The sequence below is a fragment of the Engraulis encrasicolus genome, chromosome 2 (genome assembly GCF_034702125.1).
Source record: "Engraulis encrasicolus isolate BLACKSEA-1 chromosome 2, IST_EnEncr_1.0, whole genome shotgun sequence".
NCBI classification, from domain to species: domain Eukaryota; kingdom Metazoa; phylum Chordata; class Actinopteri; order Clupeiformes; family Engraulidae; genus Engraulis; species Engraulis encrasicolus.
Window position 1 is genome coordinate 38733508 of NC_085858.1, and position 21708 is coordinate 38755215.

General features: G+C 44.9%; 1 protein-coding gene across 1 annotated transcript in view; it reads right to left on the reverse strand.

Annotated features, from left to right (window-relative positions):
* The window catches only part of top2a (DNA topoisomerase II alpha), a 34036-nt gene that overhangs the window by 10737 nt on the left and 1591 nt on the right, over positions 1 to 21708 (reverse strand). Inside the window, exons 2-22 of the mRNA XM_063188175.1 lie at positions 21300 to 21446; positions 20789 to 20879; positions 20435 to 20498; positions 10961 to 11106; positions 10412 to 10509; positions 9974 to 10186; positions 9626 to 9799; positions 9228 to 9329; positions 8056 to 8193; positions 7682 to 7820; positions 7317 to 7474; positions 7051 to 7176; positions 6128 to 6238; positions 5503 to 5608; positions 4962 to 5071; positions 4296 to 4388; positions 3862 to 3976; positions 2826 to 2947; positions 1763 to 1911; positions 806 to 1037; positions 285 to 419 (exon numbers count right to left, since the gene is read on the reverse strand). Of these exons, the coding sequence (XP_063044245.1) occupies positions 285 to 419; positions 806 to 1037; positions 1763 to 1911; positions 2826 to 2947; positions 3862 to 3976; positions 4296 to 4388; positions 4962 to 5071; positions 5503 to 5608; positions 6128 to 6238; positions 7051 to 7176; positions 7317 to 7474; positions 7682 to 7820; positions 8056 to 8193; positions 9228 to 9329; positions 9626 to 9799; positions 9974 to 10186; positions 10412 to 10509; positions 10961 to 11106; positions 20435 to 20498; positions 20789 to 20879; positions 21300 to 21446 (2769 nt within the window). The remainder of the gene's footprint in view (positions 1 to 284; positions 420 to 805; positions 1038 to 1762; positions 1912 to 2825; positions 2948 to 3861; positions 3977 to 4295; positions 4389 to 4961; positions 5072 to 5502; positions 5609 to 6127; positions 6239 to 7050; positions 7177 to 7316; positions 7475 to 7681; positions 7821 to 8055; positions 8194 to 9227; positions 9330 to 9625; positions 9800 to 9973; positions 10187 to 10411; positions 10510 to 10960; positions 11107 to 20434; positions 20499 to 20788; positions 20880 to 21299; positions 21447 to 21708) is intronic.

Genomic DNA, 21708 nt, shown 5'->3' on the forward strand with positions numbered 1-21708 from the left:
TTGGCTGGCAACTCCAGGATCTCAGTAGTGCGTGTGTGTGTGTCTCACCTGGGTCCATGTCTTGACCGGCAGCTCTGAGATCTCAGTAGTGTGTGTGTGTGTGTGTGTGTGTGTGTGTGTGTACCTCACCTGGGTTCATGTCTTGACCGGCAGCTCCAGGATCTCAGTAGTCTCTCTCTGTGTGTGTGTGTGTGTGTGTGTGTGTGTGTGTGTGTGTGTGTGTGTGTGTGTGTGTGTGTGTGTGTGTGTGTGTGTGTGTGTGTGTGTGTGTGTGTGTGTCTCACCTGGGTCCATGTCTTGACGGGCAGTTCTGAGATCTCGATGGTGTTGTCGTCGATGATGGCGATCTCTCCGCTGTTCAGGCACTGGTTATTCATCACCTCCATGATGGTGCCCTTGAAGCCCTTATAGTTGGGGATCTGCGCACACACACACACATTTATTGTAACACAATACACCAACAGGCAGACTAAACCATCAACTATTCCACACGGACACATCCTTTAGGATGCAGGATCTCACCCTCACGGCACACAGATGTCCATTGTGCATGAAGTGCATGTACTTAGTAAATGTACTAGCAGATTAACACTCATACTACACACTATGGGAAACATGCACAAATCACTGGCAAAAAGGTCTTTTAAATTCAGTATGCACTAGTGCAGGTTGTCAACCACACGCACACACACCACCATCACACACACACACACACACACACACACACACACACACACACACACACACACACACACACACACACACACACACACACACACACACACACACACACACACACACACACCATGGGCAGAGGCTCCTCCCCGTTGAGCATGCGATGGAGGTTGTTGACGATCTCGCGGACGTCGAAGTTGGGGATCTTGGTGGCCCAGCCGGTGCCGATGCCCTCGGAGCCGTTGACCAGCACCATGGGCAGGATGGGGATGTACCACTCCGGCTCCACGCGCTGGTTGTCGTCGTAGTTGTACTTCAGGAGGTTGTCGTCCACCGCCGGGAACAGCAGGCGAGCCAACGGGCTGCAAATCACATTACGTTACATTGCACTTAGCGGGCGCTTTCATTTTATTCAAAGCGACTTACAGATATTATTTGTCAGGGTATTGGTTACAGTCCCTGGAGCGATGTGGGGTTAGGTGCCTTGCTCAAGGGCACTCCAGCCATGGATCGAGGTGTAGGGAGAGGTCAGGGGGGATTCGAACCTGCAACCCCTTAATTGAAAGACCAACTCCCTAAACCAATAGGCCATGGCTGCCCAGCTATGCAGACACAGAGGCACAACAGTTCCAGAGTGGTATTACAATGGTCCATTTTATGGTCTTCTTGTGGTCTTTACACAGTTTCCTGTACAAGGGCAGGACATTAAGCTTTGCTATTAATCTTGAGAGAAGTCGGGAACAGCACCTTAGCATGGTGAAGATACATCTGGGGCTTACTGAGCCTTTGCCCGTGCTGGTTTGTCTTGGTGTGTGTGCACGTGTGTGTGTGTGTGTGTGTGTGTGTGTGTGTGTGTGTGTGTGTGTGTGTGTATTACCTGAGCATGGTGAAGATGCATCTGGGGCTGGCCGAGTCTTTGCCCATGCTGGTTTGGTGTTGGTGTTTGTGCGCCTGTGTGTGTATATGTGTGTATTACCTGAGCATGGTGAAGATGTATCTGGGGCTGGCCGAGTCTTTGCACATGCTGGTTTGGTGTTGGTGTTTGCACGCCTGTGTGTGTGTGGGTGTGTGTGTGTGTGTGTATTACCTGAGCATGGTGAAGATGTATCTGGGGCTGGCCGAGTCTTTGCCCCCGTGCAGGCGAGTACCAAACTGGCCCAATGGCTGCAGCAGGTTCAGGTTGTTGCTGCCCACAAAGTTCTGGGCCAAACCCACAATGGTCATCATCAGGGAAATCTGAGAGAGACAAACACAGACACACAGATTATAATGACTTGGTGCAAAACCGAGAGAGAGAGAGAGAGAGAGAGAGAGAGAGAGAGAGAGAGAGAGAGAGAGAGAGAGAGAGAGAGAGAGAGAGAGAGAGAGAGAGAGAGAGAGAGAGAGAGACAGAGAGAGACAGAGACAGAGAGACAGAGACAGAGACAGAGAGACAGATACTGTAAACATCTTCAGGATTTTCTCACTGCCAGTCTGGAATGTGAGTTATGGACAGACATTGAGCATTCAAAAAAGCGTTGGGCATATTGCATAGAGGGCAAAGGCAAACCCTTTTTCCTTCCTTTGTTGTCACACTGAAATGCGGAAATATTTACCATCTTGTAAGGGAACAATACGCAATGTGCTACACATGTATGGATAATTCAGTAAAATCAGGTAGGTTTATTGAAGGATTTTAAAGCCTCAAATTAGAAAGCATCGTTTTTTAGCGCATACACAGAACGACCATAGTGGGAAGAAGGCCTTTCTTGCTCGCCCTCTCTGTGAGTAAATCACTTGCTGGTGGTGGAAGGAGGTGGTAGGCATTTCTCTCTAGGTTAGTGCCTATGTGTTACTCACCTCACCGAGGAAGTAGGCCGACATGTCTGCTCTGTGTATGTTTGCATAACCCTCACCTCGCCGTGGTGGTAGGATGGTGTGTGTGTGTGTGTGTGTGTGTGTAACCTCGTCATGGTGGTAGGCGGACGTCTCGTGTGTGTGTGTGTGTGTGTGTAACCCTCACCTCGCCTTGGTGGTAGGCTGACATCTCGTGTGTGTGTGTGTGTGTGTGTGTGTGTGTGTGTGTGTGTAACCCTCACCTCGCCGTGGTGGTAGGCTGACATTTCGTGTGTGTGTGTGTTTGTGCGCGCGTGTGCGTGTGTAACCCTCACCTCGCCGTGGTGGTAGGCTGACATCTCGGACACAGAGCCGGCCAGCTGGGCCACCTTCACCTCCCTCTTGTCATTCCTCTTGAAGCAGACGTATAACACCTTCCTCTGACCTGGCTTCAGGCCTGAGAGAGAGAGAGAGAGAGAGAGAGAGAGAGAGAGAGAGAGAGAGAATGATGGATGAAATATAAAGAAAAATGGAGAGTCCGATCTCGGCATATTCCTCCTCCTAATTTTGTGATTACACAAAAAGGGAACATTTCTAAATCATTTGTGGTGTAACTTTGCATTGTGTGAAACTGGACAATGGATCCATTGTAGCCTGGGAACTCCCATACTGCCTTTAGTTCTACACAATCGTTTTGATTTGAAAGACAGTCTGGCGAGGATGACTCATAACGGCCAAGATCATGGTCCCTGTATCATTGATTGATTGCTTTATTGACAACACATCAGTTATCTTCTATTATCATAATGGCCGAGCATTCCGATCTTTACAGTTTCTCTGTCCAATCAGAGAGCAGGGCAGTGTGTCATAATAGCCAAGTATTCTGCCCCCTACGGAATTTAATATAGGCAACTCCCCAGACCTAATCTCACTTGTGATTAGGTCTGGTGTTAACCAGGCAAGATCCATTGTGCGTGTGTGTGTATATTTGTTCTAATGTAGAAGGTCTGTGTGCGCCCTATACAGTAATGCAGTACGTCTGTGTGAGGTGTGAGTGGGTGCATTACAATATGCAGACTCCTGTCCTCCACTTGTGCTTGTGCCCTCGCGTTTTGCTGACGCCCCACCTCCGTGGGAGAAAACAATAAGGTTTTCCCCGCTGTCAGCCTAGCCACAACAACTTTTGGGGGACTGCTCTTCATTCGCCATCCCGATTGCAAATGAGGAGGTGACATTGGAATTGTGCTTTTGCAAGATATTGGATAATCATTTTCTGTCGTCAGCGACATCATCATGAGGTGACAATCAGGCAAGTGAGGACGGACGTCCGCATATTGGAATCCACCCTGTGTGAGGCGTGAGTCTCCATACCGTCCACCATGCAGGGGAGAGAGCGCTCGTTGTCTGAGTTGGAGAAGAGCACCAGCTCCTTGTTGATAAAGTCGTGGTAGGAGAGGGACTTGGTGTTCTGGCCATACAGGTAATCCTGAGAAGGTGATGGGACACACACGGACACACTTCAATAACAAAGGTAAATCCAGCAGAAAATGGATCATACACAGGTACAAATACAATAGTCATCAAAATGAGCCATCAATGAATTACCAAACTTTTAGAGAAGAGAGTGAAAAGTTCACAATTGTGCGCAGCTCTGCCAACTTTTCCAATGCACAAGTATGTGTGATCACATTATTTGGGGAAAAAAACTGTGCGTGCCTCATCAGGCTTGAATGTTATCAGGCAAGATTGTGTAGGCACATACGCCTGTGTGTGTGTGTGTGTGTGTGTGCGTGTGTGTGTCTGACCTCTGGCAGGTTGTGTTCCCTGCGCTGGCGTCTGTTGACCATGAAGCTGGTGAGCCACTCCTTGCGCTCGTCACACTTCTTCTTGCTAAAGGCCTGCAGGGGGCGGCAGATCACACATTATTAACATTGGCAAAGCACAACCAAGCACACTGCTGGTAAAGTTGGATCACTAACAGCAAGTCCTGTGTGTGTGTGTGTGTGTGTGTGTGTGTGTGTGTGTGTGTGTGTGTGTGTGTGTGTGTGTGTGTGTGTGTGTGTGTGTGTAACACTCAACTTGCCACCCGTGGTGGTAGGCGTATATCTGTGCCTGTGTGTGTGTGTAATACTCAACTTGACATTCGTGGTGGTAGGCGTATATCTGTGCCTGTGTGTGTGTAATACTCAACTTGCCATCCGTGGTGGTAGGTGTATATCTGTGTGTGTGCCTGTGTGAAATTACTGCCTAGTAGAGTGCTTGCCTCTCATATCTGGATTCCTTTGCGTGCATATGCATGTACATCAGTATATTTTGTGGCGTGTGTGTACTCGAGGTGTGACTGCCACCGAGTTAGAAGGAACACCATTAGTGTTCACGTCTGTGTCCCTCTCCCCAGGTGCTATGAATAGTGGTTTACAAGGTTGATAGCTGACAGTAGATACCAGTGTGTGTATGTGTGTGTGTCTTACTAGGGTGATGGCTTCATCGTCCTGAGGGCCGGAGTATTTAAAGGGGATGCGATGGCGAGCCATGTCGCAGAAATACTCCTTGGCCTCTTTAGCCGTGCTGGTACCCAAACCTACAGGGAGAGTAAGCAAAGGAATTAGCGATAAAACGATAACACACAGCATTATGATAGTCATGCATGCACTCAAACGCAATACTTATGAACGAGAAAATAGAGAGTAGTCTAAATCTTCTGAAAAGAGTGGCAACATTTGAGTACACTAGCATTGTCTGTGCAGTGCAGGAGAAATGTGTGCATTTCAATGCAAGTGAGAGAGTATCACAGTGCACCATTTGCCCAGGGATCGTATTCTGGAGAATAACATGCAACGGTAGAAGGAAAATAAATAAATAAATACAACCCCACATAAACACGTGCACCCACCTCCCGTACCACACCCTCAGTGAGAGGTCCAGTGAAGTGAGAGGAGAGGAGGGATTTCTGAAGGTAAATATGGCTGCTTACTTGTCCTGCCGGACTACCACAGGTGTCTGAGAACAAACCTTTGTAGTATTTGATCTTCCAGGCTTTCGAGTTGCCCTGTTCGGCTTTCCACTCGTCATACTCAGGGATGCTGTAGAAGCACAGCTCTTGCTTCTTATTGGTCACCTGCAAGAGACGGGGGCAAGGCGTTAAGCATAATACCTGCGGCATCGCGGCATACAAGTAATTAAATAGTTATGCTGCGTCCAGACCAAGGGCGACCTACGCTGCCTGGTGGCGGAGGTAGCAGAAGTTTCGCCTTGAATTCGCCGCATTCGCTCTGGGCGCGACATTGACATGCTTGATTTAGCTAAAATCACATAATGTCTCGGGCTTGACAGCCTGGGACATTCGGAGAAATGAACAGTCCAATTGGCTTTCGCTGAACAGCGTCATAGCTCATTACCACAAGATTAGCCTGACCTTAATCGTTAAAATTCGCTCTGGTCGCTCAGTTCCCTTCGCCCCTGGCGAATTCGCTCTGGTCACATACCCTCCATAGAGAAATAACGACTCCCGTCGCTCCGTTAGCGTAGGTTGCTCTTGGTGTGAACAAGGCATTGCAAAGGTCATGTCTGACAACGCCTGAGGGACGAGCCAGACATGCACGCAAACGCACACAAACGCACGCACACGCACACACACCTTGATGATGGGCGTGATGAACTCCTCCAGGAAGTTGTGATGCAGCAGGGAGGGCCAGTTGGTGTGGATGAAGTTAATCAGGAGACCTTTGATGTGAGATCCGTCCTGATCCTGAACATGCATACATAGACACACACACACACACACACACACACACACACACACACACACACACACACACACACACACACACACACACACACACATAGACACACACACACACACTTAATACACCCATTGCCTGCCCTATACATCACTTTTCAAGTTCAAGTTTTAGTTCAAGTTTATGTTTATTTAGCCATATCAACAGTATAAAATACAGTTGTTAGGATTCATAGCTTCCTGAAATACACAATATACAATAAAATGACAATCAGGCTAGTTGTTAGTGGACCTACACGTCTTATAGGTTATCATCTATGTTCAAATCTCTTCGAGACTTGGTCTGACCAAGAGCATAACAATTAACATTTCCCAAACAGCATGGTTGACCCACCTCCCTTAGTTTGCTTATGGTTGTTTGCTTACTGACAAAGTGGGAGGAGTTCCCGGGAACTCAGAAAGGACTTGCATTGCTCTTGACCTGACTAGTTGCAACACTGAAAGTGTTGCGTCACTAGGAGGGCACAGCCTGGCTAACTAACAACAGGACAGGACCCTGTTTCTCAAAAGCATCGTTGCTAACCAGTTAGCCACTTACTAGATTTCCAATGGGAAATCGCATTGCAACCAAGCAAGTTGCTGACTTTGTTAGCAACAATGTTGTCAAGAAAAGCACCCCAGGACTTTCTTTTTGCGTACACAAATGTCCTAGGATTCTCACTCACTCACTCACTCACTCACTCACTCACTCACTCACTCACTCACTCACTCACTCACTCACTCACTCACTCACTCACTCACTCACTCACTCACTCACACACCTGATCTGTCATGATCATGAGCTTGCCGTAGCGAAGGCTCTTGAGAGACTCGGGGTCAGAGTAGTTCTTCTTGTACTGCAGACCCATGATCTTAATGATGTTGTTGATCTCAGCATTCTCCATGATCTAAAACACAGTGTTCACAGTCAAATCACACTCTCTTTAGACACACACACACTTTGGATAAAATGACAGCCTGTTCATTTGGGCATATCGTATCTGCATACAAGCATCGAACAGGACAACAGACAGACAGACAGCCATACCTGTTTGTGTGAGGCCTCCCTCACATTGAGCACCTTTCCCTTGAGAGGGAAGACTCCGTAGCGGTCTCGGCCCACCACCCCCAGCCCTGACACGGCCAAAGTCTTGGCCGAGTCCCCCTCCGTCAGGATCAGGGTGCAGCCGATGGAGTTCTTACCGCCTGACACACCAACACGGACACACACACGGACACACACACGGACACGCACGTATATCAACATGGGAAATATCAAAACTGGAATGCTTATCACAAAAAAAACTCATTACAAATCAATCCTCTTTCAGACACACACAAATTAGTGCTTCTGCACACAAGCTTCTTCTCAAACGGCACACACACACACACGCTTCTGCCGGAGTACTGTACCTGCGTCGTTGGCATCGTCCAGTTTGGGCACGCCCTTGATCTTGGTGTGCTTAACGGCTGAGCATTTCTTATTCAGCTGGCTCTGAGCCTTAAAGCGCACCCAGTTCATCACACTCTCCACCACACCACAGTTAGTCGCCTAGGGGACACACACCCAACGCAGTTAGTAACATAGTGGAAGAAAGGCATCGACCACAGGTCACAAGTACAAAAATGAAACATGGGAAAGGCAAAGATGTTTCAGATTTCTGGTTTGAGAGGACAATTACAAAAAGGCAAGCAAACAAGTAGGTGCTTGGACAGCCAATAAATAGTCAGACAGACAAGCAGATAGAGAGACATCCTAAAGTGTATTTATTGAGTGTGGTGCTCACCGCTTTGATGAACTGAGCGCTGAGGGGGCAGGTGGAGCCGAAGCTCTTCTGCTGCAGAGTCATGTTCTCTTTGGTCTGCGAGTCGAAGCTCGGGTTCTCAATCAGACAGTTCACAAACAGCCAGATGTGGTTCTTCACCTATTACACATAGAAAACACACACAAGAAAGATTCAAACAAAGGTTTTGTTTGCCATTGGGCCAACATATGTACAACAGATTTATTTATTGTTAAAAGGTAAGTGTTTCAGTTGTTTTTGTAGTAATTTGTTTTCCCAATGTATGCGTCATCTTTTCATGAATATTTAGTTAGTAATACAATAATATTTGACTGACAATAATAATACACTGTATTTGACTCCTCCATTAATTACTTTAAGCCCCTCAGAGTTGTCAGCAGTGTTTGTACTAGGGATGGACATAATTAACCGATTAACCGATGATTGATCATTAAACATTTAGGCGAAGAAATTAATTTTCGCCGACGAATCGTTAAACAAAAAAAAACTTGAATGTAGGTCATTAGTGCACGTCCTCAATGCAATGCATTTCGCTGTTACACCTACACAATTTGGGCAGCAGGGGGCAATATCTCACCATCACCATACCCTGGCTTGACTTGTTTGTTTGTTACATGCGAGCTTCCATAGAGCGGGCTTTGCCTAACCATGAAGAGGTCTCAGCAAAGTGTGGCGTGGGACCATTTTCGGTTAGAAAATGACAAAGTGTACTGTAATTACTGCAATGTGAATTACAAATACAGTTCATCGACAACGACCATGATGTATCACTTGAACACCGCGCATCCAAGCCTTGTAAAAGACGGCGGTGATTCATCTCAACCTAGCCTCGCCTCGATGTCTGCACCGTTATGTGCCTTCGTTGTTGGCTCGCAACTTGAAGCCTCCCTCGTTTGCGCATTGCGCACCAATTCAGGTTTAACTTTTCACTTGACACTTGTGTTGTTAATAAAAACAAATCCTCGAAGAAAAACATGATGTTTTTGATGTATTTTTGTTATACAAGAGTATAGGGCATGGTGGGCCTAAATGTGTGCTGTTTTTAATATAAAAATGTTAATGGTTAACCGATTATTAATTCTCCCGACGATCAACGAAGAAATGTTCACCGTATGCCCATCCCTAGTTTGTACTGTACTGTGGTGGAGTCTGACCTGGAAGGGCTTGACGGTGACTCCAGCCTTGTTCTTCTTCTTCACCACATCGATCAGTTTGGACACAACCTGGTCGGCTACGTAGTCTGTGTGCCGCCCCCCCTGCACAGCACAAAACACAGGCACTTTACTACCATGTAGTACTCATACAGCTCCACATGAAAGGTTATGCCACGTGGGGACACACAAACAACGGCGCACACACACACAAATGTAACACTTACAATATCCACAATAACCTCATAACACTTCCTCAGGAAAGGTTAAAACACACAAACATACACACATACATGCACATGTTTCGTGGCAATGGAAGACCTTCCGATGTCCACAAGATCATACACAACTCGAGGGGAGGTCAGCGCGCGCACGCACACACACACACACAAACACTTTACCTTGGTGGTGGCGATGCTGTTGACGAAGCTGACTTGCTGGAATCCCTTCTCGCTCATGGTGAGGCAGACCTCCCAGCGATCATTCACCTGCTCGTGCACCACGGTGAGGGGAGAGCCCGTCTCATCCGTACGGTCCTTCAAATACAGGTCCACGTAGCTGCGGAACCCAGACACCTGCAACACACACACACACACACACACACACACACACAAGCAGCACACACACACAGCACACACACGCACACTTAACATCCTTCACGTACAGGAGCCTCTTACCATCGAAGAAGACCTTGACACCATTGTTGATGCAGTGTGTGAGTGTGTGGGTGTGTGTGTGTGTGCTCTTACCGGGAGCCTCTTGCCGTTCAGGAAGACCTTGACGCCCTTGGTGACTCCAGCGATGTCGTAGGCTCGGCGGGTCATGATGGCCACGGTGTCGCGGTCCAGAGCCTGCATCTTGAACTTGGACAGGTCCGGATGGAACGTGATGCAGGTGAAGTCCTCACCGTCAAACGGCTTGATCCGATTCTCACCTGCACGACCCATGTTATCGTACCAGGTCTGAGAGAGAGAGAGAGAGAGAGAGAGAGAGAGAGAGAGAGAGAGAGAGAGAGAGAGAGAGAGAGAGAGAGAGAGAGAGAGAGAAAGAGAAAGAGAAAGAGAAAGAGAGAGAGAGAGAGAGAGAGATTATGGGAACCACTGGGTTATAGGACCAAGACTCTCTGCAAATGATGGAAATGTGCATTCGTTTTGCAGCAGCATGTCGAACTTGTGACAGGTGCTTACCTGCTTGAAGGATTGCTTCGACTCCCTGCAGGCGGTCTCCACGGTGAACTTGGTGCTGAAGATGTTGCAGAGCTTTGCTCCGAATCCATTACGCCCACCTGCAAACCCAGTCACATCAGTGGTTACCACAGCAACCTTTCAAGCAGAACTGACAGACCTATAGTACGTCAAGGGTGCAAACACAGTGAGCGGTGGCCCATAATGTTTTCATAGGTTGCACTATTTTTATTTTAAATGCATCTTTCAGGCGTGGTGCAGGCATGGCCTAATGGTTAGGGAGAGGTGGTCTTAAGATCAGAGGTTTGCTGGTTGGAATCCCACCCTTACCTCTCCCTACACCTCCATCCATGGCTGAAACTGCCTTTGAGCTAGGCACCTAACCACCACATTGCGGCAGGGACTGCAACCAATACCCTGTAAATTACCACCAGTCGCTTTGGATGAGAGAATCAGCAAAGTGTAGTGTAGTGTAGTGTAGTATAATTTATGCCCACAACCGAACGCCCACAACCCCTCCATGTGCCCACACAGCTCAATCTAAGCGCTTACCTGTGACCTTCTTCTGGTCGTCATCGTAGTTACTGGAGGTGAGCAGCTGTCCGAAGATGAGGGCGGGCACGTAGACCTTCTCCACCTTGTGCTCCACCACAGGGATGCCCTTCCCGTTGTTCCAGACGCTGATGGAGTTGTTCTCCCTGAGGATAAATCAGATGCGTCAAACACAGCAAAGTGGAAATTCAAGGCCGGTGTTCTGTCGAGATGTGTTGCCTCGTCGAGATGAGCGACCGGTCGCCCTATTCGATAGTGGTGTTCTATCGATTTGCGATGCCTCATCTAAATGAGCGACCTTGATTTTCCGCGGAAGGCGTTTCAATCGGTCCACGTAGGACTGTTTTAATAACCATTACTTTGTTTATTTCGTGCGGAGTTTAGAACGTGCGGCTGCTGACCACTAAAAACCGTGAGCCTCTCGTTTGAGCAACTTAAGAAACGTGCCATATGAAAGAGACTGAGTTGAGTTTGCGCAAATACTGGAGAAAGTGTTTGGGATCAGGGCCTGGCTACGGGTTGTTTAATGTAGTCATTTGCTGTTGGTTTGGTTTCAATGCGACGTGGGCTCGCAAGGCAAATTGTCACATGAAACCATGTGCTATGGGGATAAGCGCGGTTTAGATATTCCCAGATAGCAGATAGCGTATTGTGGCTTTGTTTTGGCAGATGTCTGTCTTTTAATGACCGGAATCATAATTTCATAACATCCCCACGCCAGTGCATTTCTTACCATGTTCAGGCATTTTACAATGCAGTCGATGCAAATTCTTGAGTGAAAAGGGTGGAGGGAGCATTTTGACAGCTCAATTAGAGGTGGCGTTTTTTTCTAGGCTACATAAATAGTCTACATAATAATTTTCTACATAAATAGTCTTTTCTGATCGATGTTACAATGTTCGAGGCTGAGTGTGTGAGCGATTACGGTTAGGCAACAAAGTAGCAAATGTACGAGGCCACGCTATTTCGCAGATTTTCCAATGATCTGCTGGATGATCCACGCTATTTCCCGTTTTCCCCCCAGGGGATATATCGTAACTTTCAGTCCATGACAGTCGGTGGACAGGCTATAGGCTACCTAGACTATGGATGACTGGTGGTACCTCAGGATGACATAGGCTACAGTTTGAGTCACTAAAGTTGACAGTCTCAGGGGATCCTGTATCGTAACTTGCGGTCGCACAATTCGATGGGCAATCACCCGCTAAAACCGCCGCGAGGGTGTGCGCATGCGTGCGCATGCGTGCGCATGCTCAGTAGCGAAAAGTATCACATCTCGACGGGTCGCTCATATAGACAGGACACCGGTCTCCTAAATGGGTGCGACTTTCCATTGAATTCCATTCATTCTCAGATACCGTTTTCATCCCCGCTGGTGCCCGTTTCCACTAGGGATGGCGAAAATTTAAAAATATCTTAACCGGTAACTGAGACTCATTAACCGGTGGTTAACCGGTTAACCGTCAATCTTAAATGATATAACGTTAGCGTGCCTGGCACAGCACTGCATTTAAAAAATTTTATTTTTCACATAAGCCTTTCTTTTTGCTGCTCAGACAGGACCTGTCATGTCCAGCCAGTGTCGCCAGATGGAAAATGCTGAATTATCGTACCAAAACCTCAAAATTATTGTTTTTGGGGGCTTTTTGGGAGGAAATTATTATTATAATTATTATTACCGGTTAACCGGTGGCAGAAAATTTAACCGGTTATCGTTGATCCGGTCGACTATCGGTTAACCGGTTACCGGTTAACATCCCTAGTTTCCACACCTTTAGCGTTCAGAACTAAAGGGCTTACTTGCAAACCACCCGCACTCATACTGGGCCCTGTTCTTTTCTGCATGTGACTGCAGATTACCTGGATGGACCTGCTAATATCAACATTGTAGTTACGGTTCACAGAAGAAAAAGAAAAAAAGTATTTTCCATCCCGCATCGTGAACCAATTTTCTGGTTCCCAAATGCCCAGATTCTTGGCATGAATATGCCAGCTGATTCAACAACAACAACAACAATAATAACAATAATTTTATTTGTAAAGTACATTTCATACAAACATTGCAACTCAAAGTGCTTGAACAGTAAAATGTCAGAAGATAAAAGAATTTAAAAGCAGAAAAAAAACAAAAAAACGTTAGGTGCAGGAACAGGCATAAGCACGGTGCTCTGTCAGCCTGAATGCACCTCTAGTGTCCTAAAGGAGCAAGGCTGCCATAGGATTGCAGCTTAGTAAGCCTGGCCTCAGATACATCCGCGATCCGATACGGATTCACGTTTGAAAAATCCGATATCATACTTGCCCGTCAATCAAACGGTCTGGGTGCGCGTGTTCTACTTTCTCTATAGGCTACGCTATGGTCTTGTTTCGTCTGTAGAGATATTATGTTGCCGGTTTATTAAGTTTGATTGTTATCTATATTAATTATTTAGGTTCATTATATGCATAAACACAGTCTGTTCAATGCCATGGGGTAGGGTATGACAGCCTATTGCCACTGTACACAGTATTACTAATTTACTAACATGGACGCCATCTACGCTCCCCACGGTGAGGATTCTACAGTATAACCCTATGGGCAGCATACCGTCAAAATCGCTGGATTTAAAATACAAATAAGGCTTCATAGACCATCAAACTTGGGTTGTAGTATTATCAAAATCCCAACATGTTAAAACAAACGTTAACAAGTTTGTTTGTATAGAAGGGGTTTGCTTAAAAGAGGGTTTTGTCAGCATAGTTTTGATGTGCTCGGCAGTGCATTCAAGCGTTACTTCCGTGTTGTTGTTGCCTAGGTAGAGTCAACGTCTAAGTCGATATTTAAGTAATGTACAGAAATAATATTCACAACGATGGTCAAGTTCATGTACAAGGACCCTGGTGATACTTGCACCAAAGTTTCACGTTGTGTCGAGATTTAGTAGTTTAAAAATAACGATGTGCTCAGCAGTGCATTATCGCGATTGCAGACAGAACTGTAGGATTTGTCTGGATGCTCGTAGGTTGAGTCTGGATATTCATAGTATGAGACTGGACGTGCGTTTAAATCGCAGGGGGAAAGGACCTTATTAGTGCGACAGAAATAATAACTTGGTGGGCAAAGTTAAGTTTTCACAGTATAGCATACTTACAGGTGGCAATTAAGATTTGACCAGGTAATTTCAAGTTATTAGTCAGGTTCATTACGTTTGGATCTGAACCTTTCGCTGGATTTTTATGGGGATTTGGAAAACTATACATTTTTGAAAAGTATATTGTATAAGCAATCAGAAAAACCATGTTTCCATTTGCACAAATGTCTGCATGGCGGCCATCTTGGATTTTTCAAAATGGCTTCCGAAAAAACATAATTTTGCAATATCTCAGCTTCTGAATGAGCTAAAACATTGATTCAAACTGCTAAACCTACATTTTCAGGGTCACTGAATCTACTGGTGGTAGTTTTAATGTTCTCAGACAGTTTGTTACCATGCTAATTTATTTTAACTGGTGGTTTACTGTATAGTATCTACAAGTAGATGCATGTCTGTCAAGCCCACCATACAAAACATCCCAGCTAGAATGTGCAAAACAGTTTACGTGTCCAGCATTGTGCTGTATATATCCAAGCTTGCCTGTGCAAAGCTCATACCAGCTACATTGTATCCAGTAAACAGGAGCAGTGCCATGTAGTGAATATATTGAATGTCAACAGGCGTTAAATTTTTGCCTTTTGCCTTCCTTCAGCATGCATGAGTATTTTCTGTATGATGATCCTGGAAACTGACTGCAAGGCACAGTTACAAATCAAGTAATAAATTGGTCTTATTAATATTGTTAATGCACATACTGTCATTAACTGGTGTTGGTGATCGGTGGTGGAGTGTAACGGTGAGGGTTCTGTTTGCCTGTTTGTTCTGGTTATAATCATGGGTGAAGAGTATTGAGGTGAACAAGAGGCATTATCAAGCATTAAAGAGCTCATTAACTGGAAGCTGTGTGTTCTATGCCAGTCTGACGATGCCAAAAAGGTGGGCTCTGGTCAGAATCCAAGATTAGACGCCCGATGAAAACATGTACTGGAAGTAGTTCAAGAGCGGGCCAGTCTGAGTGATGGGGGCTATGTTAAAATCAAAAGACGACTGCAGAACTGCACTAGACAGGCCACACCCTCCCAGTGATGCAGCACCTTCAGCATTGCTTCTAGGCAGGCCAAGAGAAATGTAAATATTGTTTCTGATCTCAAAATAATCGGTAACTCCACTCACTTGGTCAGTCAACCAGTAGCAAACCTAAGGAGGCAGATCAACCATGCCGTTTGGGAAATGGCTAATTGTTATGGACTTGGTCAGACCAAGTCTCGAAAAATGACTGAAAAATGACTGACCCCAGGCACAGCTCAGCATCTGATTCTTCTCCACCATCCACAAGATTTCGTACGAGTCCACTTGATAAGAAACCATGCTTCTTCCTACCAAAAGGACGATAGTGTACTGCTTTATCAGGTCAAAATGCAAATGGCGGTAAAACTCTAAAGGCTGCTGTAAAGTCCCCCAGAATCCCACCCTGAAAACAAGAATGACCACCAGCATCTCAGCAGATGATGCACATTCAATTGCTGTCCAATATCACAAAGATTGCATTCAGTAGAAAGTGGCTGAAAAAGAGAATCCTCACAGTCTTGCCATAACTGAAGTCTGTCTGTTCTAAATGACCGAAAGAAGTCAAAAGTCCTTACTATCCAGAAGCATGTGAAGAAGACATGGTTCATGCTGCAATGACAACTGATGAATATGATAACATGAAAGCAATTTACAAAGCAGCACAGGTGACAAGGACGAACATTGCAACCTTCACCAAGACAGGCCAGGGAACAGATGCCATACAAGTATCCAGCAACATCAATGATGTCCCAGCTGAACTGTACAGACTAGCAAGGGTGTGAGCATTCTCTCTTTCAGCCACTTTCTACTGAATGTAGGTTCATGATTCTCCAAGGCTTCTGAACCAAGCATGTTAACATAAATTTTTTTTCAATGATGTCCATGCTTTGTTTTGCGTTTCCACATCAATACGGTTGATCAGCTCAAGCAGACATGTTAACGTCAAGGCTTCTTTGAGAGTTGTATTTCTGTCAGGCCTGGGTCTCGCCGTACATGACACATGTTTTGTCCCACAATCTTTGTGATATCATACATCAATTGCATGTGCTACATATGTTGAGATGCGGGTGTTCAGTCTAGTTTTGAGTGTGAGATTCTGGGACTGTCCCAAAAGCAGCCTTTGAGAATTTTCCGGCATTTGCAGTTCTGACCAGATAAAGTAGTTCACCATCGTCCTTTTGGCAGATGGAGCTTTGTTTCTTGACGAGTGGAGTGGAGAAGAATTAGATGTTGAGGGGCCTGGGTCATCCATTTCTGTTCATCCTCTCTTCTGGCCACGCTTCTTGGCTGTGCTGTTGGTTGCTTGCACGCTGTATTTGAACCTTGTTGGTTGCACCTGAGTGACAGGAGAGATGCTAGACTGCTTTCTGTGTCCCTGGTGTCTCAGCTGTGCAGTTCTGCAGTCGTCTTTGGATTTAACATGGTCCCAATCGCTCAGACTGACCCTCTCTTGAACTACTTCTCGTACATGTCCATTAGTGTCTAATCTTGGATTCTGGACCAGAATCACCGTCTTGGCATCATCAGACTGGCATAGAATACACAGCTTGCAGTTAATGAGCTCATGGCCTTGACATGTCTCTTGTTCACCTCGATGTGACCTCACCTGTGAACATAACCAGAACAAACAACAAACAGAACCCTCACTGTTACACTAAAGCACACTCACCAACACCAGTTAATGACATGCTCGTATGTGCATTAATAATATTAATAACACCAATTGATTTGTCACTCTGTCTTGCAGTCAGTTTCCAGTATTATCATACAGAAAATGCATGCATGCTGAAGGGTTCCACCAAATGAAAAAATTGAACACCTGTTGACACTCAAAACATTCACTATGTGGCGCTGCTCCTGTATATTGGATACAATGTAGCTGTGAGATTTGCACAGGCAAGCCTGTAAATGTACAGCAAAATGGTGGACATGTAAACTGTACCAGTTTTGCACATTCAAGCTGGGATGTTTTAAATGGTGGGCCATCTACTCATAAATACTATAAATCAATAGTTCAAATAAATTGGTGTGATAACAAAATGTCTGACAACAATAAAACTAACACCATTAGATTCAGTGACCCTGAAAATGTTGGTTAAGCAGTTAAAATCAATGTTATAACTTATTCAGAAGCTGAGAAATGACAAAATATAGGTTTTTCGGACGCCATTTTGAAAAATCCAAGATGGCCGCCACCTGTGCAAATGGAAACATTCTTTTTCTGATTGCTTATACTATCTACTTTTCAAAAATGTATAGTTTTCCAAATCCCCATAAAAATCCAGCAAAAATACATAATGAACTTGACTATATGACCGAAACCTAACTTCATTCGTTTTCGAAGTGAGGACAGGAGTTTTTTAGAGCATGCCATCATCATGACCATTTCTTTCAAAAGTAATTGTTCACAACAGTCGAAGGGGGAAAAAATATGTTTACCTCACACAACACGGAGAAACCTGCTGCTTTCCGGTTATTAATTCTGACCTTTATATTCCATAAAGGGGAGTTTATATCCGTGTATGTCCCAAATCCTCCGTTTCTGTCACGAGTTAAACGATGCTGTTTTTTTCTCCTGACCCGGCCCTGCACTACAGCCATATGCACAACAGTTTGTCATAATAATAATGCAATAATATTATAGTGAAGCGTTATTTTTTATATCTGATAATGCTCATTAATGGGAGCATGGGGAACGAAAATGGCGTCCATAAAACATGTGACCAGCCCAGATCCAATCAAAATAGCGGGATAGCTCGAACGTTCGAACCCATAGTTGGCCAGACTCTCTCTATATACGGCTCTGGGCTGCCATAGATGATATCGCCACCTACAGGAAAAGGCGTGTTGTCACCAATTGATGGCAGCAATATATCGGGTAAAAGTGCCAGTTATCTGACTCGAGGCACTCATTCTAATACAAAAGAGTGGTCAGCGCGTTGTGTTCATACAGTATCTATGGAGCATTATCCTGTGCGTTTTGTTCATATCTAATATTGGAAAGAATGTTTCTGAGGGGGGTAATGTGATGCCATCAACTGACCAGAGGGCAATACACACAGCATCCTGTGTAGAACATCTTTGCCCAAAACAAAGGAGCCCCCATGATGGCAGTGCCTGAAGATGGCCACTGCAAAATCCCATGGGGACCCAAGTTTGAGTCCAACCTTGGTCATATCATATCCCAATCATACCACGTCTCTCCCTCTGATTTCCTTACTCACTCTTCGACTGTCCTATCATAATAAAGACTAAAAGGCCAAGAAAGAAAGAAAAAGAAAGAAAGTCAGATGCCTGACTATTAATGGCTGCTGCTACACATGGCTTGGAGCTGGCCAAAAATGCACATAAGAGACGCTGCTGCCTATCAAAATGTGCCAATCACCACTTGTCAATATCAGCAGTAATTGTTGCTAAGTCTATGCCCGCTAATGCCATCTAAATTATATAGAAACAGTGTGAAGGCTTTGACATCCTTGAACTTCTAACAACTGTCCTAAAGTTTTTTTTCTTCATGGGCAAATGTATACATCCCCTGCAGGTGTTGACATAAGCTTATTTGTCTTGAAGGTGCACTGTGTAATACTTTTAGCAGTTTATTTCCAGAACTCATGCTGCCCATTGACAAATGTTACCTTTTTTACAAATACTTACCACCATCAAATTCTAAGTATTCATTATGACTGGGAAAATTGCGCTTTTCATACGTGAAAAGAGAATCCTCTCCATGTCTGCCATTTCATATTTCCAGACAGGGCTCTAAATTAACACCCGCCAACCCGCCAAACACGGGTGAAAATTAGTAGAAAAAAATACCTACCCGCCAATTTGGCTAGTAGCGCCCGAGTACAGTAAATTATGAACGGTAAACCGCTGCTCTGACGAACGTTAGACGGCGAGATTTCCTACATTACCCATGGACCCTAGCGTCACGACGTAGCCTCCCACCGTGGGCTTTCCAGTGCAGAGAGCGGCAACTCCATGCTATTGCGCGCGCCAGAATTGAAAACATTTCAGACGACCAGCCTTCTGTCAGCTAAACTGCGCTCATACTATTCTGACAGGCAGCTCTCCTCCTATGCTCTCGTCGCTTTCGCTACAACCTTTTTTAACGTCACTACTGCTATTATTACTATATGAACCTTGCTGTAACAGGCTGCATTTTTGAAGCAGCGAGGCCCTGACCGTTTCAATAACAGGACGCAGATTATGCATAGAGCTACTGTTCTGTAGACTATGTTTTGTGCGAGTGATGAGAATGTGTCGGGGGTTAGAGCAAGGTTCTGTGTGTTGGTGAATGCTAGTAGTAATTGTAACCGTAATAATAGTGACGTTAAAAATGAGTGGTTGTGGAACGAAATAGCGACAAGGGCAGAGGAGGAGAGCTGACTGTCAGAGTAGTGTGACCGTAGCTGTCAGTTCAGTTGTCTTCTGAAATGTTCCGAGCCCTGGCGCAACTAAGTTGGAAAGCCCACGCCATCGTAAAGAAAAAAAAGAAACCGACGACGAAGCTGTGGAAGTAACAAAGGAAGCCAACATTTCCGTGATATTATTTTCTTTTAGTTAAACCAGAGACGTTCTAAATGCATTTTTAGAATAGAGAATCTTTGGTTAAACATATCGTAGATTTCTTGTTATTTTGTTGCGCATGGTAGAGAAGAGCTCCTCCTCTCTCCCCTCCTTTTCCTCTCATCTCTTCTGTGTGGTTTGGCTGTGTGCTTGGTTACTGTATGTTAAAGGTCTGTTATGTGAGTGGCTTGTGTGATGTGATTCAGCTGTTTTCAGAGGAATTGAACAAAAAATAATCAAATTGATTAGGCCTAAGTAATGAAAGTAAAAAATAAAGCAGAAGTTAAAAAATAATTTAAAAACATATAGCCTATAATATGCTTATTATGTAGGCATATATTAGGCTAGCCTATGCATGCCTATAGTGTATCTGTGTTGTAGAAATAGTTGAACAAAATGACCATAATAATAATAAAAAAAACTAGCCTAATGCATAGTTTATTTTGGCGAGATAAAAAAATGGCTAGTTGAACTTCTGTTTGGCTGGTAAGAAAAAATGTCCACTAGCCAAATTGGCTGGTGGTGGAAAAAGTTAATTTAGAGTTTCCAGAAATAGACATTTTAGCTGCAAAACGTACTGCACTATGGTCATCCTACTAAATGTCAGTTTATTACATAGAAAATATTCATGAAAAGATCTAACTTGACAATGGGCAAAAGAGTTTCAATGAACAGTGTAGTTGCAATAGCTACTCTGGCCACCATCCTGCACAGTGCACCTTATAATAATAGTTGAAAAAACAGAGTGCAGCGTGATACTTACCGGTCAATGTTGATCTTGATGCAGTTCATGTTCTTGTCTCTCTGCTTGTTGTCAGCAGCATTTACTGTGGGACACAAAAAGGCATTAACACACTTGCTTGGTAAAGCTTGGTAAAGACACAAAGATTTTAGTTCTGCTTCCACTTCTATTCACCAAGGGAGGATAGATGTGAATTAATCCACTTACTATTACTTTCCATGTCCTACTCAGTTTATGTAAAGTACCAGTTCATTTCATCATTATGTCAATGTTACAGCACTCTATAATCTTGAACAATGGACCAATGGATTGATTGGCACCAAGCTTTCCCTTCAATGTCTTACACATCTCCATGATGAAAAATTAGGCTCTTACCCAGGATCTCATCAAAGATCTTGTAGAGACCAGGGACGAAGGTTACATCTCTGCAGTTCATGCCATCCAGCTCGTCATACACCCACATTTGCTGCAGAGAGGAGTCAGAGGAGAGGTTAGTATTGATGAGGTTGAAGGACATTGCTCTTCCTGTGAAGCAAATTCTCAATCCCGATCATATCATAAGCTTCCCACCCCCATATCATCATGATTTAATGATGACAATCTAACAGCTGGCTAACGACAATCTTTGATGCATGTTTTTGTGTACTTTTTGTGCCATTTCTGTGATTTAAAACATTATTAGGCAATGAATTCAATGTTGCCTCATTCTCAGCGACTCCATTAAGTGCAGTGGTACTCTGCCTTAGGTGCTGTCGTACATCCCAGAGGGGTGTCAGGTCGGAGCAGTGTGTGTGTGTGTGTGTGTGTGTGTGTGTGTGTGTGTGTGTGTGTGTGTGTGTGTGTGTGTGTGTGTGTGTGTGTGTGTGTGTGTGTGTACATGTCTGACCTGAGTGAGGGGTTCCACAGAGCCGATGTAGGTGTCTGGTCGGAGCAGAATATGCTCCAACTGAGTCTTCTTTTGGTAGATGCGCTCCACTGACAGGCGCTTGTCATCCTTCTTGGGCTTGCTAAGCGCCTTGTTCTCAAACAGGGACTTCAGGGAGAGGAGGAAACATTCAATTTGATTATAAATTGGGCAGTGGTGGACACAATATAAAGAACTGTCCTTTGCATTTACCAGTAGTCAACATCGAAATGTCTGAACTTTTACTGTCCTTCTTGACTTTTAAAATCCCTTCTGAACCAGTGCATGGTCTTTAAAGGGACAGTTTGGTCAATTTCAACATGCAGTTGTATTGCTCACGCTACCCTTGACTTGTCAGTACCTGGTGATGGCACATTTTTCGGCTCAGCCC